The sequence below is a fragment of the Erinaceus europaeus genome, chromosome 1 (genome assembly GCF_950295315.1).
Source record: "Erinaceus europaeus chromosome 1, mEriEur2.1, whole genome shotgun sequence".
Lineage (NCBI taxonomy): Eukaryota > Metazoa > Chordata > Mammalia > Eulipotyphla > Erinaceidae > Erinaceus > Erinaceus europaeus.
Window position 1 is genome coordinate 153,427,043 of NC_080162.1, and position 18,371 is coordinate 153,445,413.

General features: G+C 39.1%; 1 protein-coding gene across 1 annotated transcript in view; it reads left to right on the top strand.

Annotated features, from left to right (window-relative positions):
• The window catches only part of RB1CC1 (RB1 inducible coiled-coil 1), an 89,509-nt gene extending 88,055 nt beyond the window's left edge, over positions 1-1,454 (top strand). The window contains exon 24 of the mRNA XM_007515972.3: positions 59-1,454. Coding sequence (XP_007516034.1) covers positions 59-136 — 78 coding nt within the window. The 3' untranslated portion in view covers positions 137-1,454. The remainder of the gene's footprint in view (positions 1-58) is intronic.
• The last annotated feature ends 16,917 nt before the right edge of the window (positions 1,455-18,371 follow it).

An 18,371-nucleotide genomic window follows, 5' to 3' on the forward strand; every position in this document is an offset into this window, starting at 1 on the left:
CTAGGATGTTATTTATATAGTTTGGTCTAAGTAGTTCTCTTTTCTTCTTCCATTTTAGGCACAAAACAGATTCAAAGTTCCTCTGGGGACAAAGTTTTATAGAGTGAAAGCTGTATCGTGGAATAAGAAAGTATAACTTATGGAAAAAATTAATACATTCTGTGACTTTCTCTAACTTGTCCTACAGTGCTCGTTCATCACTCCAAAAACAGCAGGCCAACTTTTTATACAAATGTCAATCTGACAGTATACTTCATTGGTGTTCATCATTTACTTTTTAACTGGCTACACCTTAGGAACAATAAATTTATCAAAACCCTTGGCTGAATTAAAATGTTTTGGTTTTTTGTTTTTCCCAAGTAACTCTAGAAATGCGGACCAAACTAGTTCATTTTCTCAAAGGGCATACATACCCTCTGCATTGTGGCTTATGATTAGCCATATTAATTGCCTGTTACATATACATTAGCTTGAACTTAGGTATTAAATGTTAGTTATTACTACCAGCATTTGTCCTTTTGTGAAATCAGTATCAGAAAACTTGCACTCTTTAACACATTCTTTATAAAATGTATAAACTCTTCAAAACTATTTAAAGAGGAGTGTTATTGCATGCAGATAATCATAATTTTGAGTTTGCCTCTATAGATTACTAAAGCAAATTGTTTCTTTTTTTTTTTTTTTTTAATGCCCTTTGATGTTTTGGAACATAAGGGAACTCTAATTTGACTGACTGACTTAAAGATCAGCCATACATAATCAGCAATCTTCAAAAGCACTTTCAACAGACTGGTCATCTAGGTTCTAAAAGGGAAGAGTTTGTGCTATTGAGTTTCAAATGGAGCACTCAGAACTTCCCAACATCTTTATTATTCTGTTTATATTAATCATATTGTACTTCATTGTTCAGTCTCAAAAAATATATACTCATTGTACATTAACCATTTAGAGATCATTTAAATAACAAAATATTGTATTGTAAAAGACATGTAGAATTTTAAGACAATAAAGATTTGAACCTGTAAATGTGTGTGCCTTTTAAAGGAGGATACATTTTTAATATATTTGAGTGACTGTTGGGAAGTGTGAAACTGTTCTGTACCATATCAAAAAAGAAACTTGTTTATTACAAAACTGCTCTTTAACTACTACTATGTAACAGGGTAAAACAGTATTATGTAGACTAGAGTTGTGTAAACTAGATCTTTAGATAACTTGCCATTGAGCAAAGGTATTTAAATGAATTAGTTGTGATGGAAGACTGTTTTCAGGTTTGTTGGTAGAAACAAATAAAAATGATTCTTTTTCAGAAAATATTTAATTTCTTCATAAAATAAGTTCAATATTTTTTTAAATATGTATATCTAATAGTATAAAAATGGAATCAGTACCATAGTGTATAGAAAACTGAATTTGACATTTAATGAATAAATGAACAAATGATTTGGCATGTTTTCATTCAGTCCTTTCATGATCTCTTTATGCAAAGAATGCAAAAGCAATAAATTATATACAGAGTGGTTTTGTTAAAGAGATTTGGTTGGGTCTTCTAAATGAATTACTAGGCAAGACATTGTGCTACAATTGATTTCCTTCAAATTAGCATGACATTGTGTGTAAAATGTGAACTGCCATCAAATCTATCTGTATCATTCAAAAGGATTTTGTTGTTTATAAAGTTTTTCATTTTGTTTTTTGACTATCCTGTCAGTATTCACATACCACTTATCATGCAAGCCAAAAGAAAATGCAGTAATTTCTCATTTTAACTTCCAGGGAAACCTGGAAGTCTAAACTTATCAACTGAGTTCTTACTTTGAGAGGGGGGCTGTGTGTGTGTCAAAGTTAGTATACTGTGAGCTTTGACATTAAAATTACTGAGATCCAGATTTAGATGTAACTTTAAGCATAACATACATAAACTCTGAACTCAGTTTCCTTATATGTAGAATATGATATAATAGGGCATAGTTTATGTAGTTAATTTGAAGGTTAAGATTTACACACACACACACACACACGCATAGTTTATGTGGTTAATTTGAAGATTAAGATTTACACGCGCACGCGCACACGCACACACACTTCTAGTAGAAGATGTCCGTGGTGCTATAAAGATGTATATGCCTGTATGTGGATACTTCTTTCCAGTTCTTTTAGGTGTATGTCTAGGAATACATTTTCTGGAATACATGATAAATCTGTATTTCCCTTTCTGAGGACTGCTAATTTGCTTCCCCTAGTGGCTGGATCATTTTGAACTCCTTCCAACAAAGCATGAAGGTTCAACATTCTCCATATCTCCAATATGTTGTTTTCCTTATTTTTAAGTAGCCATCCTATTTGGACATTTTATGTATTTGTGATCCATATGTGTCACTTTGTTGGAAAAAAGTTTGCACAAGCTATTTGCAACCCCCCCCAATTATTTTTAGTTGTCATCTTAGTGTCGAGTTATAAGTTATTTGAAACTCAGTATCACAAGGATTTAACTTTTTTAATTGATTTTCCCTTTTGTTGCCCTTGTTTTTTTTTTATTGTTGTTGTAGTTATTATTATTTTTTATGTTGATGTTGTCTCTGTTGGACAGGACATAGAGAAATGGAAGGAGGGGAAGAAGAAGAGGAGGAGAGAAAGACAGCCACCTGCAGTCCTGCTTCACCACCTGTAAAGTGACCTCCCTGCATGTGGGGAGCCAGGGGCTCGAACTGGGATCCTTATGCCGGTCCTTGCACTTTGCACCACATGTGCTTAACCTGTTGCGCTACCACCCGGCCCCCAGATTTAACTTTTTAAAATTATTATTAGTACTCATATTTAGATTGTGATTACGCTTTTAATTTACATGTGATGTGACTTTTGTATATGGCCATCCAGTAATCTCAACAGCACTTAAAGAGAATTGTTTTTTCATTGACTAGTTTTGATAGCCTTGTCAGAGATTAGATGTTCATAGGAGTATGTGTGAACTTTCTGTTGAACTCAAAATCCCCTTCTGTAGTTAGTGCTTTTGCGTATGCCCTTACGGTATTACCACAAAATCTGTTGTTTCACAATAAGAAATTGTAGTCATTTTTGTTGAGTTCCCATATAAATTTTAGGGTAGAATCTTATATATTTTGGAAAATGACCATTGAGGTTTTGTTAAGGACTGGGTAATGTACATTATGTATGTACAATATTAACATTTTTTAAAACATTGTTATTAAGTTTCTAAGTATTATATTATTTGGGGTATTATAGTTGGAATTGCATTCTTTTTTTTTCAACCTTTTTTTGGTAAAGATTTTATTTATTAATGAGAAAGATAGGAGAGAAAGAACCAGACATCATTGGTACATGTACTGCCAGGGACTGAACTCAGGACCTCATGATTGGGAGTCCAATGCTTTATCCACTGTGCCACCTCCGGACAACTGGAATTGTGTTCTATTTATTTTATTAGTGATTTAATAATGATTTACAAAATTATAATAGGGATATAGTTCCACACTATTTGCACCACCAGAGTTCTGTGCCTCCATCCACCTTCAGTGGAAACTGCCATAGTTCTCCAAAGGTCATATATATATTTGCCCTCTTTTTCCTCATTTCTGTGGCCCCACATTCACTTTTTTTTCTTATTGGAGGTTTAATCACAGTCAGTAGGAAAATACAGTAGTTTGTAAATGTGTACCATTTCTCAGTTTTCCACATAACATGTATACCATTTCTCAGTTTTCCACTAGGTCCTCTGCCATCATGTTCCAAGATCTAAACCCTTCCCCCACCCCACTGTCTAATTTTGCTGCAGTATACCAACTCCAGTCCAAGTTCTTTGTGTTTTCCCTTCTGATCTTATTTTTCAACTTCTATGAGTGAGCTCATCCCACACTCATCCTCTTTCTGACTTATCTCACTTATGATTCCTTCAAGCTCCATGGAATTGCATTCTTAATCATCAGTTTTCCTGCAAATAGTTTAATTCCTTTTCACTTGGTGCCTTTCATTTTTTTCTTGCCTGGCTGCTTTGACAGAAGCTTCCAATATGCTTCCAATAATATAAGTGAAGATTACCACCCTATTTTTTCTGATTTTCAGAGGAAAAATTTTAGTCTTTAAACATTAAGTGTTGGATGGGGAGATAGCATAATAGTTATGAAAAAATACTTATATGCCTGAGACACCAGAAATCCAGGCTTAGTGCCCTGGACCACTATAAACGAGCTGAAGTGACCTGGGTTAAAGGAAAAAAAAGTTTTGAGTTTTTGTTTATATTAAAATTTTATATTTCTTTTGCATTGAAGTTCCCTTCATTTTCTAGTTCAGAAGTTGTTGAATTTCTTCCAGTGGCTGGTATAGTTGATAAAATGTATTACCATGGACCTAAGGAAACAGGCATTTTATGGAGATTTATGATTATATGTTTACCAAAGTGCAACACCCTTCAGTTTCATTTCATTTTAGTTTTAGATTTATTTATTTAATAGAAGTAGAGAAAGAACTAGACATCACTCTGGTAACATGTGCTGCTGGGGATCAGACTGAGAACTTCATGCTTGAGAGTTCAGAGCTTTATCCACCTCTCAGACTTTATTTTAGTTTTAGTTTTCTATATAAATCTTCGAAGTTCTTTACATGTCTTTAAAAGCCAAATCTTAGAAGCTAGCTGGTGGTGCACTCAATAGAGCAACAGGTTGCAATACACAAAGACCCAGCTCAAGGCTATGGCACCACCTACTATAGGAAAGCTTCACAAGGGGTAAAGCTGTGCTGCAGATGTTTCTCCATCTCAATCTGCCCTCTTGATTTCCCTCTGTCTCCAATAAATTTTTTAAAATTAAGCTAAATGTATTCTATCTGGAGTGGGAGAGTGTTAATAGTAAAATGCTGTTAAGCTTTGTGAGAACTATTAATCTAGCTCTGTGGTTCTACTAGGCATGAACTTAAAGCTGAAGTGTTAACAGACACAGTCACAGTCTTGACTTATGACCTGAAATCCTTTGGTGATTTTAGCTTACTGGATAAAGACCCAACCATGCAGGTACTGAGTCATATAATATTCTTTCAAGACCTCTTAATGTGGGCCTCTACAGGACCTTGCCCTCAATGTGGATCAACAATGGTAGGGGACTGTCCCACTCTCCAAAGGGAGACTGGGTCAACATACTCTACCACTTGAATAATGGGTCCTGAAGTTAAGTGCATCTTGGAATATTCCTAGCTATGACCACAGAATGTGAGTTCAGAGCTCGTGTGAGGTTGAGCAAGGATGGTTGACCCCCTGTAAGTCTGTCAGTCTCCCACTGGCACACCAGCTTTGTGGTCGAGCGAGACGGGCCGGGGTACGTGGGGAATTCCAACTGGCCTATCAGTTTAACCGCAACACTTCACCCCTCCTCCCTCTGGTGGGTTTCGCCTTCTTTAAGTTTCTATTTCCCAGTTCCAACATCACCCTCCATACCTTCCCCTTGCCTTGCTCTCTCTTTCCTTATAAGGAGATATTAGTCTCACTGTTTGGCTTGGCTGCCTTCCCCTGCATATCTACCCCTTTATAAACTTGTAACTGAAACAAAGTGTTCCATCCACTGCCACAGTGCCCTGAGGTGGTTTGTTGTACCATCCGCTGCCATGGTGTGCTGGAAGACCACTCAGCAAGCTCACCCCTGCTGCAGCTGGCTTGAGATTCCCTGCTCTCCGTCTTGTCTCCAGTGGCCAATGGACCAGACGGTGAAGTGGGAGCTGGGCTGGCCCGTTCCCTCAAGGAACCCAACAGGTCAACATAATCTACTACTTGAAGAATGGGTCCTGAAGTAAGTGCATCTTAGAATATTCCTAGCTATGACCACAGAATGCAAGCTCAGACCTACAGGCATGCAGAGGTTGTACAGGCTCCTGTGCTAAATATGGGCCCCAGATCAGATCGATGAAGTTTATAGTTAATAATATTAACATTTTTTTTTTCCATATTTGGGAGCCATTCCCTTTCCTGATCATCTTTCTAGTACTATTCCCAACTCTGACACCATCTTCCCAGACAATACCTTTAGCCTACCTTCATGTAGCTGTTGGGCTCGGGCAAAAATTAGTAGTCATGGGCCCCTTGAAATATACTTAAAATAGACTTCCTAGCTTTATCCAAAATGGAGACCCCAAATCTCATCTGCTGTATCACCTTTAGATTCCTGGTTATTAAACAATTTGTTGTCCTTTGTATCTTGATGCTTTTTAGCCACCACGTCGCGGGTGCTGCCATGACACCAACCTGACTTTACTGAGCAGATGACCTTACCAATGTGTCCTGGAGCCCCACCTCTCCAGAGCCCTGAACCACTAGGGAAAGAAACAGGCTGGGAGTATGGATTGATGTGCCAACACCCATATCCAGCATAGAAACAATTACAGAAGCCAGACCTTCCACCTTCTGCACCCCATAGAGATCCTGGGTCCATGCTCAGAGGGATAAAGAATAGGAAATCTTCCAATGGAGGGGATGGGATGCAGAATTCTGGGGTGGTGGGAATTGTGTGGAATTGTACCCCTCTTATCCTACAGTCTTGCCGATCACTATTAATTAAAAATAAGCCAAATAATTTTTTATAATATTTTCCCTTTTTGTTGCCCTTGTTTTATTGTTGTAGTTATTGTCTCTTCATTGTTGGATAGGACAGAGAGAAATGGAGAGAGGAGGGAAAGACAGAGAGGAGGAGAGAAAGAGACACTTGCGGTCCTGCTTCACCACTTGTGAAGCAACTCCCCTGCAGGTGGGAAGCTGAGGGCTCGAACCAGGATCCTTACATCGGGTCCTTACACTTTGCGCCAGGTGCGCTTAACTGCTGCACTACTGCCCGACTCCTGCCAGATAATAATTTAAACATTTCTTGGAAAAACCCTTAGCCAGAAACATTTATATTACTGTTGCCTTTACTGTTTGTTGTTGGGGATTCACCAATCTTTGCAACTCTTTCAGATAGAGACAGGAAAAGACATCACAGCACCAAAGCTTCCCCCGTGTTAATGGGGGCTCCAACTTGGCTCTCATGGTAAGGCAGGTACATTTCTCTGTTAATCTATTTCATTGGCTCCCCTGAATCTGGTATATGTGATGTTATGGGTTGTACGAGGGTCTTGTCAAAAAAAGTTTAGTGCTTTATCTACTGTACCATCTGTCAGGCTGCTCCACCCTTGGATGGTGCTGGAATGGTCCAGATCTCATTCCTCTTAAAGTTTCCACTGGGTTGTAGCTGGTGGTTAATAAAACATGTTGTTTTATCAGTTTCTAAATAATTTCTTTTCCAACCCTCACAGGCAGTTCACTATCCTAATATTCTAGCATCTATTCAGTGCCATATATGCTGGATGGCGGTTGTGGCAGCACCTCATTCTCGGTAGCACACTCGATTATCAGGTTTATTTTGTTTAATTGCTTATTCCAAAGCCATATTGTAGAAAACACTGCTTTCTCCGTGACTGTACTTATGTTTCAGTATGACCCTCAGGTGTCTGGAGGTTAGTTGCTGTTATCACAAATAGCATTTCTAATAGTAACAAAAAGTCATGGGCAGTGGGGAGCCGTGGCACACTGCATTCAGCAAGCACATCACTATACTCTAGGACCTAGGTTCAAGTCCTCATTGCTCACCCACATGGAGGATGCTTGATGAGTGGTGATGCAGGCTTTCAAGTATCACCCTATAATAATGGCTGCTAGGAATAAGTCATGGATAGATTCACAAGTCATGAGGCTTGGGAGTCAAATTATGTCATTCCTTCCATGGATTATTGGTCACTAAGTAAGTCATAAAATAAACTCAGATTCCAAGTGTAAGAGTAGGTGACGGGGCGAGAACTATTTTTAAACTAGCACACTTCTTTTTGAGTAAGATCTCAGAACAGGAAAATGGGTCATCTTGTTAAAGTGGCAACCTGTTTGTCAAACCCCCCAGAGGCCACTGGTCTTATCTCCAGCTCCACCACATGCTAGAACTGAGCAGTGTTGGGACTTCTCTGTGTCTTTTTCTCCTCATTCTCGTTTTTTAAAACTTAAAATTTAGGTTTAACATTGTTGCAACTTTTTAATACTTAAGTTTATCATTGTAGATATCCTTGAAGATTTTTTAAAATCCTTACTCTATGTAAGAAGCCACAAAATGAGTTGTGTTTAAAATGACTTGCATGTGAATTTGCCCTTTTTACTTATATCAGTAAAGCTGTTAGAGGTGATATTAATGTTCACAGATTGACAGCTTTTTTATTAGTCACTCTCTTAAAGCATAAACGGGGTGGATTTATTAAAATACTTTGTGTAGTAAACAGTCTGAGTAAGGTGGAAATTCTTCCTCAGAATTCTTAAAGTAGTAATGGTCATACAACCAGCTTTAAACAATTTGATTTACATGCTTAGAGATCACAGACTAGGGAACCGGTTAGGTTGAGTTCTACCTGTCTGTCTTATTCCTTCCAAAAAACTGGCAAGGCTTAAACAGCAGTATTAGTTTATTTCCCCCCATTTTACTGTGTGTGTGTGTAATGTTTTAAAATAGTTTTTGACACATATAGCAATATCAATTCTAATGTTAGTGGATACCTTTGAACTCGGAAAAGACGGAAGATTTTTTCCATGTAATCTAATCTAAATGGTATGTGTCATATAAAAATATATCTAGGAATGCATCTTTATCTGGTGTCTTATGCTTCCCCTGCTGTATTGTGCCACTAATCCCTCTTTCCTCCAGCCCAGTGTGCTGTATCTACTAGAGGCAGGCATGCCTCCGTCTTCACAAACTTATGACTATTTTACAAGTTATCAGTTTATTTAAGAGGTTGATTTGATGGGTCAAATGCTGGCATACCCGTTGAGTACACACATTAGTTCAAGGCCCTGGTCTCCACCTGCAGGGGAGAAGCTTCGTGAATGGTGAAACAGGTTTGCAGTTGTCTTATCTCCCTCACCCTCCCCGATCAATTTCTCTCTGTCCTATCAGAAAGGGGGGAGGTGATGGAGGAGGAAAAAATGACCACCAGGAGCAGTGGACTCCTAGTGCCAGCACTGAGCCCCAGTGATAACCCTGGTAGAAAAAATAAAAATAAAAGGTTGTGGGGCCGGGTGGTGGTGCAGCTGGCTGAGTGTACATGTTACATTGTGCAAGGACCTGGGTTCAAGATCTCCATCCCCACCTGCAGGGGGAAAGCTTCACAAGTGGTAAAGCAGTGCTGCAGGTGTCTCTCTGTCTCTTTCCTTTTCTATCCCCCTTCCTCTTGATTCCTGGCTGTCTCTATCCAATAAATAAAGATAATAAATAAATTTTTAAAATTAAAAATAGTAAGATAAAAGGTTGATTTGAGTATCTGCAGTGGTGACCTCAGCCTCATTTTCAGGCTCAATATTGATGGAAGTAAGCTATTAACCTTTGAAGGACTATGTAAAGAGTCCTTTGTGGATCCTTTTCTGGCAGGGTTCCAAGTTTTAGAGCCTTCACTACAGGGGGATTTTCTTGTAGTGATTCTCAGCTTCTTTATAGGCATTCAAACTGTTTGTTTCACTTTTTTTTAAAAATATTTATTTTATTTATTCCCTTTTGTTGCCCTTGTTGTTTTATTGTTGTAGTTATTATTGTTGTTGTCGTTGTTGGATAGGACAGAGAGAAATGGAGAGAGGAGGGGAAGACAGAGAGGGGGAGAGAAAGATAGACACCTGCAGACCTGCTTCACCGCCTGTGAATCGACTCCCTTGCAGGTGGGGAGCCAGGGTTCGAACCGGGATCCTTATGCTGGTCCTTGTGCTTTGCGCCACCTGCGCTTAACCCACTGCGCTACAGCCCGACTCCCTGTTTCTTTCACTTTTAAGTTATTTCTTTTACACATCTGATCAAGTCAGCACACACTTTCCCAGAGGCTTCACCTTGTGGCTGGTTAGGGTACTTGTATAAAATTGAATATATATCTGACCTAGGACCTATATCTACTCATATTTATCACAGGAGCCTGTGTGACCTCTGAGTCCTTGTGATCTCACAGTCCATGGTCACAGCTGGGAACACTTGAGGCTGCACTCATTTCAGGACCAGCCTTCTTCAAGTGGTAGAGTAGGATGACCCAGATAATTTTGTCTCAATTTTTTTTCCTGCCTCCAGTTGCTGGGGCTCTGTGACAGCGCTACAATTCTACCACTGCTGGCAGCTATTTTTTCCTTTTTTTTTTTTTTAATTAGGACAGAAAGAAATCGAGAGGATAAGAAGACAGAGAGAGGGAGAGAAAGATAGACACCTGCAGACCCTCTTCACTGCTCCTAAAGTGTTGCCCCTGCGGGTGGGGAAAGTGGGCTCAAACCCAGGTCCATGCGCCTATCCTTTCGAGTAGTACTATGTTCCCTTAACTGGGTATACCACCACCTGGCTCTATCTCATTTTTTTTTTTTTTACTTTTTATTTATTTAAAATGATAGGACAGAGAGAAATTGAGGGGAGAGGGTAATAGAGAGGGAGAGACAGACACCTGAAACACTGTTTCACCACTTGTGAAGCTTTCCCCGTGAAAATGGGGGCCAGGGGTTTGAACTCGGGTCCTTGCACATGATAATATGTGCACTAACCAGCTGCACCACTGCTCAGTCTTTCTCATTAATTGTTTAACTTCAGTGATTATGTGTTTATTTGTACAGTTATGTCATTTACTGCTCTGTTTTTAGGCCATGTGTTCTTGCGAATGTGTATTTTATGTTGTTATATATTCTTGATTTCTCTCTCTCTTAAGATCATTTTAGTGGAGAAGGGTTGATTTTGAGTACAGTTGTTGACACATGGGTGCACTTTCTCATCTCCCCATGACAGGTGTCTAAAGAACACTCACCCCCAACTTAGGTCCATTTCCACCATCAGGCACCAAGACCTCAGCACCCTCTCCACTACTTTCCCCTCCGTCCCGAGTCCTTTGCTTTGGTGCAGTACACCACACCCTGTCTGAGTTTCACTTTGTGTTTTCTCTTTCTTGTTTCTTAAGTTCCACCTGTAAGTAAGATCATCTCGTATTATCTCACATAACTTGAGTCCTTCAAGTTCCATCCAGGATGAGACAAAGGGGATGACTTCATTATTTTTAATAGCTGAATAGTATTTCATGGTGTATATATGCCACAACTTTCTTAGCCACTCGTCCATCTGTCACTTGGCATCTAGAATGCTTCCAAGTTTGGATAATTTTCTGTTTCTCTACTTTTATCCTGCTTTGCAATTTTTTTCCTAAGCATTTTTATTTTTTAAAAAAATGTAGTGATAAATAATTTCACTTTAAATAGTGTTAATTTTAGAATTTAATTCTTCTTAGTATACTGGTATTATTAGTATTCCCCTAACTTCATTTATATACCTACTATGTAAGTATTATTCACTTAAAAATCTTTCTGGTGATTAATTTATTTCTCCAACTTTCTTTATTTACACTTCTCTCTGTGGCTTTCCCCGAAGAAATATTATTATTATTATTATTTTGTCATCCCTGGGGACTTGTTGATCCAGGCACCTTCATCATGACCATCATATTAAGATAGAGAACAAATCGTATGATGTATTCAATGGCTTGTAGCCTAGGAAGGAGATGCCTGAAAGAGAAAAGAACAGTTGCTTATCTTCAATGGTAAAAAAGGTAATGGTGGGATGACTTGTTCTGGACTTTTAAGCCAGCCCCCGCACCTTTCTCCCCTTTGTCAGAGCCCTGAGGTCACAGTCCTCCAGTTGCCTGGTAGTGCTGGTGAACCACCCAGTGTGCACTGAAGCTTCCATATTCTGCCTCCTCAGTGGATAAGAAGATCTGAGTCTCCTTACACTTCATACTATGTGCCAGGGGTTAAACTTCTCACTGACCTGCCACAGATAAGAAGTGCAGAACTGCAGGCAGGGTGGTGGCATATTCAGCTGGGCGCACCTATCATCATGCACAAGAAACTGGTTATAAGCCTCTGGCCCCCCATCTGCAGAGTGGCAAATTCATAAGTGCTGAAGCAGTGCTGCAGGTGTTACCCTCTCTCCCTATGTACCCTCTTTTACCTCTCAATTTGTCTCTTTAAAAAAAATGGGGGAGTGGTGTAATCTTCCTGCAGGCACCAATCCTTAGTGACAGTCCTGGTGGTGGTAATAATAATAGTAAAAATAATAATAGTAGAACTAGCACCCACAGGGTCTTTTTAAAAATTTAAAAGAGACTAGTAGGGGGGCTGGGTGGTGGTATACTGGGCACATAGTATGAAGTGTAAGGACCCTGGTTTGAGTCCCCAGCTCCCCACCTGCAGGGGTGTCGCTTCACTAACATGAAGCAGTTCTGCAAGTGTCTGTCTTTCTCCCTCTCTATCTTCCCCTCCCTTCTCAATTTCTCTCTGTCCTATTCCCCCCAAAAAAAAATAAATGGAAAGAATAGCCACAGGAGCAGTGTATTCATAGTGCAGGCACCAAGCCCCAGAGGTAAACCTGGAGGAAAAAAAGAAAAAAAAAAAAAAGCCAGTATAGCCAAATCAACACAACAATCTTCAGAAATCTAGGCAGAAGTACTTTAAAAATCAACTAGTTCCTTATCTCATCTATAGTCCCAAGCAAAATCCAAAGGAATTTAGGATTGAAGCTGTAGATTGCCATTTAAAAATAAAATAGAAGGAGTCAGGTGGTAGCACAGCAGGTTAAGCGCACGTGCAGCGAAGGCAAGGGCCAGTATAAGGACCCCGGTTCAAGCCCCTGGCTCTCCACCTGCCTGGGAGTCGCTTAACAGGCAGTGAAGCAGGTCTGCAAGTGTCTATCTTTCTCTTTCCCTCCTCTCTCCATTTCTCTCTGTCCGAACAACGACGACATCAGTAACAACAACAATAATAACTACAACAACAATAAAAAACAAAGGCAACAAAAGGGAAAATAAATAAACAAAATATATATAAAAATCAAATGGAGGACTGGCAAAATAGCTCACTTGGATAGTGTGCTTCTTTGCCATATGCAAGACCCACATGCAAGAGCTCAGCCCCCACTACAAAGAAGGGCACTTCAGTGCTGTAGTCTTTTTCTGCCTCTATCTAAAATAAGTAAATAAGTAAATAACTATAAAGCTGTGAGAGTGTTAAATCTTATTATCAACTGAAGAAGGGAAAGACTTCAAAATCTTACTAAGAAATTGATGAATACATCAAACTACTTTAAAATAAACCAAAAAAATTCTCTAAACAAATGAAAACATATGTTTTCACTTTGAGGTGGCTTTACCAAAAAAGAAAGATGAACGGTCTGAAAATTTTGTTCGTCAATGGTCCAAGTCACAGACAATTTATGTGAATTGCTCTCTTAATGATTTATTTCTGCACACTTGCTGGTGGGTTTTAAGCTCTCTTACAGGAGAAATCCAATTCTTCAATGGCATCACAATAGTTATAATCAGCATTTAGTTTACTTTCTGGCTGTGATTGAACAACCTTTAAGAAGCATCACTGACTACATGCATATTCAAGGCTGGCCCTCTCCTATCATTAGTTTACTTAATGTGTTGCCTTCTTATCTATGGAGTTCTGCTTCATAGTTAGAGTGTTTGAGGCACCTGGTTAATGAATACTGTGTTACACCATCTACAATTGCCTGTGGGAAATCTGCTCCAAACTTTAGTTTTTGGACAGCATAGAGTAAAATCAACTGTATTATGGCAATATCGTCAAACTGGAAGTAATCTGTACAAGACCTAACATCTGTTCATGACCTAACATCTGTACAAGATGTTAGGTCATAAACCTTGAAGAGTTTTGAGAAACTGTCTTTTATCAAGCATCCAGCCCTTTATAACTTAAAGTACCAGCACTTATAGACCTTCCTCCCCACCTCAGATGACTTATATTCCTGGGTGTCAGGCAGTACATTAAGCATGCAGCTAAGACACAAACTTTCTGCCTCCTTTGCTCTCTGTCTTTAGAAATCGTCTGGACATTTCTCTTTGCAGCTGCGGCCTGTCTCACAGAATTCACATTTTTAAATTGACTACCAACCCTTCCCCAATCAGGGGTAAAGATCTAGAAAACAAAGTGATTCTGTTGATCATTATTACTGGCCCAGCAGTGACCCAGAAAAGTCCACTGAAGAGCTAGTTAGCTCTTGAATTAAATATCAGTAAAGCCTTGTTTGCTGCTTCAGTATCTTAGAAGAAGGCTGCATGATAAAATGCTAAGAATGAAAATGCTGAAGAAATATATCTTCTACACATCCAATATTGTGTATGTGCATGCTTAAATTGCAGTTTTTGTTTTTGTTTTGCCACCAGGGTTATTATAGCTGGGGCTCGGTGCCTACAAGTGGAATCCATTGCTCCTAGCTGCCATCCATATCTCTCTATTTCTCTCTCTCTCTCTCTCTCATCTGATAGGACTAAGAAATTGTGGTGGAGGAGAGAGGAAAAAAGACACCTGCAGTGTTGCTTCATTGCTTGTGAAGCTTCCTTCCTGCAGGTAGTGACAGGGGACTTGAACACAGTGATGTATGTACTCAACCAGTTGCGCCACTGTCTGGCTTCTAGATTGCAGTTTTAAATGGCCTTGAATTATAAATCATCGACAAATGGTACATTATAACATTTCTTCAGTGCAGGAAGAAATCTAATGAAAGCTACCTGCATAAGTACTCCAGGGGGGTAGGCGGTGGCACACCTATGTACCCAGTTAAGCACACACAGTGCACAACTGACGAAACAGTTCTGCAGGTGTCTCTCTCACCTCTACTCTCCCTGATGAAGTCACCTTCACCTCATTTTAGATGGAGCTTGACGGAATTGTGTTAAGTGAGATAAGCCAGAAAGAAAAGCATGACTATGGGATGATCCTACTCATGGGCAGAAGTTGAGAAATAAGAACAAAAAGGGAAAACACAGAGTAGAATTTAGACTAGGTTTGTTGTATTGCACCAAAGCAAAGGACTCTGGGAAAGGATGGGGGTCTTTAAGGTGGTGGTGCATAGTGGTGGAGGAGTACTTGGGCTGGGGGTGAGAGTGTTTTGCAGAAAACTGACTCTACCCATGTATCAACAATTGTACTTACTACAAACCACTAATTCCCACAATAAAAAGAAAAAATATACTCCAGCATCCACTGTGGTTACTTCCAGCCTGGGGGCAAGGTCTTCTGTCAAAGTCTGAGTCCAATGGTACAGGGTGCTGTGCACAGTGATTCTGAAGGCCTGCATTAGGGGAGGCATCCTATTACAGGTGAATACTGCTTCTTAGATGAGTATTATCCATTAACATGTTAGGCCTTTTTGTGGCCATTGCTTCAGAACAGAAAAGTCTGCTTATGAAAAAGTAGGAGTTGTTTATTATCTTAGCAGTTATGTAGGAAATGCTTGCAGCCAAGCCAAAGAACTAATCGCTAATTTTGCAGGGCTGCTAATGCCCTGACTGTAGACTAGGGAAGCCAAATTATTAACAGTCTCTCAAAATGCCACTCTCACATAGGAAAAAAACTGGTGACAGTTGATTGGGTCTCAGTGATTATGTCCAGGGAATAAATTGAGACTGAAGAATGAGCAGGGTAGCAGGTGAGAATAATGAGCCTGCTATCTGAGGGAACTGCCCAGTTCAAATCCAGGCTGTGCCATTTGTGAGCTGTGACCTTGGAACAGTGACTTTCTCCACAGCTCAGCTTCTCCCTCTGTGCCGTGAGAACAGGAATAATCATAATATTAACAACACAAAGGGTGTTTGTGAGAATAAAGCCTCTATTAAATTTTATTTTAATTTAGAAGTGATTTTGAGTAAAACTATTTTGCTAGTAATAATGACAAAAACATCTTGCTGAGTCAGCTCATTTGGATATTGAGCTGCTTTGCTAGGTACATGACCCAGGTTTGAATCTAACCACCACATTGAAGGAAACTTTGGTGCTGTCTCTTTAACTCTCTCTCTCCCTCTCCCTCTCTTCTTCCTCTCCCTCTCCTTCTCCCTCTTCTCTCCCTCTCCATTGTTAATGTTTTAATTGATTTTTTATTCTTTTTAATTTTTTATATTTATTTATTTTCCCTTTTTGTTGCCCTTGTTGTTTTTCATTGTTGTAGTTATTATTGTTTTTGATGTCATCATTGTTAGATACCACAGAGAGAAATGGAGAGAGGAGGGGAAGACAGAGAGGGGGAGAGAAAGACACCTGCAGACCTGCTTCACCACCTGGGAAGCGACTCCCCTACAGATGGGGAGCTGGGGGCACGAACCGGGATCCTTACACTATTCTTTCTCATTTTTATTAGATAGGGTAGAGAGAGAAGGAAATAGAGAGGGAGTAGAATGACACCTACAGACCTTCTTTATAATTTATGAAGTATTCCTCACTTCCCTGCAGGTCAAACCAGGGTCCTTGTGCTTGGTAATATGTGTGCTTAACCAGGGACACCACCGCCTGGCCCCCTGACTTCTCTTTCTCTAAAAACAAACAAATAAACTATCTTGTTCACAGAAATAAATCACAGTTAAGGATATTTTAGACAAAGACTACATTTAGGAGTGGGGGGGTAGACTGCATAATGATTATGCAAAGACTCACCTGCCTGAGGTTTCAAAATCTCAGGTTCAATCCCCCACACCACCATAAACCAGAGCTCAGTAGTGCTCTGGCAAAACAAACAAACAAACAAAAAACAATACATTTAGTACTTTGAAGAAGAATGCTCTTTTAATTCTAATTTCTTATATAAACCTAGACAGCCAATTAAAACAAGAAAATACTTTCTATTTACACTGTAATATATGTAATATAAAATACAACAAAAATGTGATGTTATTTCCACCAGTTTCAACAATAGTAGTCCTCATTTATGCAACTGAAACAGCATCCTGAGGATGAGTTATTACTTAAATAAAGGTAATTTAGACAGATATAAACAATATCCAAGCAATCTAAACTCCTCAATTGTCATAATAAGGAAATAAAGAAGTGAAAAGGCATTTGGATTTTGAGTGATATACTTAGGAAACACATATTATTACTGTCCATCTGCTCTTCTGAAATATGCCTGGATGTGTTTCCTAGTGGCAGAAGGTAAGATCAGAGAAAAATCTCAAAATTGTCAGAGTATGGTCCCACTGAAAACAACAATAATTATCTTGCTAAAGTAAGTGCGGTGTTTCAATTATTGGTCATCAAGTTTATGATCCTCTATTTCCTCTTTTCTGCTACTGACATGTATAAGTACTGGTTATAAAAGCGGTGGTTGTACTAATAATAAGGTCACCAAAAGAGCCTAGGAAATTAACCCTATAGCCTTCAAATTGGCTAACAGCCCCATGTAGAGTACAGCATGCCTCTTTAGCACAGGTCAAACTCACATCACTCTTTGAGTTACGGCATGGTGGATGAAAAATTTAGGAAGAGCATTGATTTCTTTTTCAAATACTCAGATTTTATTCATGCAATCGGACTTCAGATCTATGCTCTTACCTGGTAGACAGCTTTACAGGAAACTCAAATCTTGATGGATGATTTCTTTGAGTGATGTCTGATCTTTTCCAGTGTGATTTAGATACAAAGCCTGAATTCAAATACTGGCTTTGGACTTGATATTCTAAAACTCACACTCATTATATATCACCAGTAAAAGGGAACTGGGAAGTGGCCAGCCTGCTTGAGCACACATATTACAATGTTTAAGGACCTGGGTTTAAGCCTTGAGCCCCCGCAGAGGGAACCTTCACTAGCAGTGAAGCAGTGCTGGAATTATCTCTTTTTCTATCTTCCTTCCTCCTCTTAATTTCACACAGTCTTATCAAATACATAGATATTTAAAAATATTTAATAAATATATCACTAGTAGAGTGGTATAAAATCATAAAATGTCAGAGAAAAAGTCCACCATCAGCAAAAAAAAAAAAAAGCAAAAGCAAATAAACAGAAAAAAATTCCACACTGTTAAATTGTCTCTCGAAATAACTGACAGATTTTTTTTTAATTTCTTTATTGAGGAATTAATGTTTTACATTCAACAGTAAATACAATAGTTTCTACATGCATAACGTTTGCCTGTTTTCAATATAACAATACAACCCCTACTAGGTCCTTTATCATCCTTCTTGGACCTGTATTCTCCCCCCAACTCACCCCAGAGTCTTTTACTTTGGTACAATATGCCAATTCCAGTTCAGGTTCTACTTGCGTTTTCTCTTCTGATCTTGTTTTTCAACTTCTGCCTGAGAGTGAGATCATCCCATAGTCATCCTTCTGTTTCTGACTTATTTCACTCAACATGATTTTTTCAAGGTCCATCCAAGATCGGCTGAAAATGGTGAAGTCACCGTTTTTAATAGCTGAGTAGTATTTCATTGTGTATATATACCACAACTTGCCCAGCCACTCATCTGTTGTTGGAACCTGGGTTGCTTCCAGGTTTTGGCTATCTCAA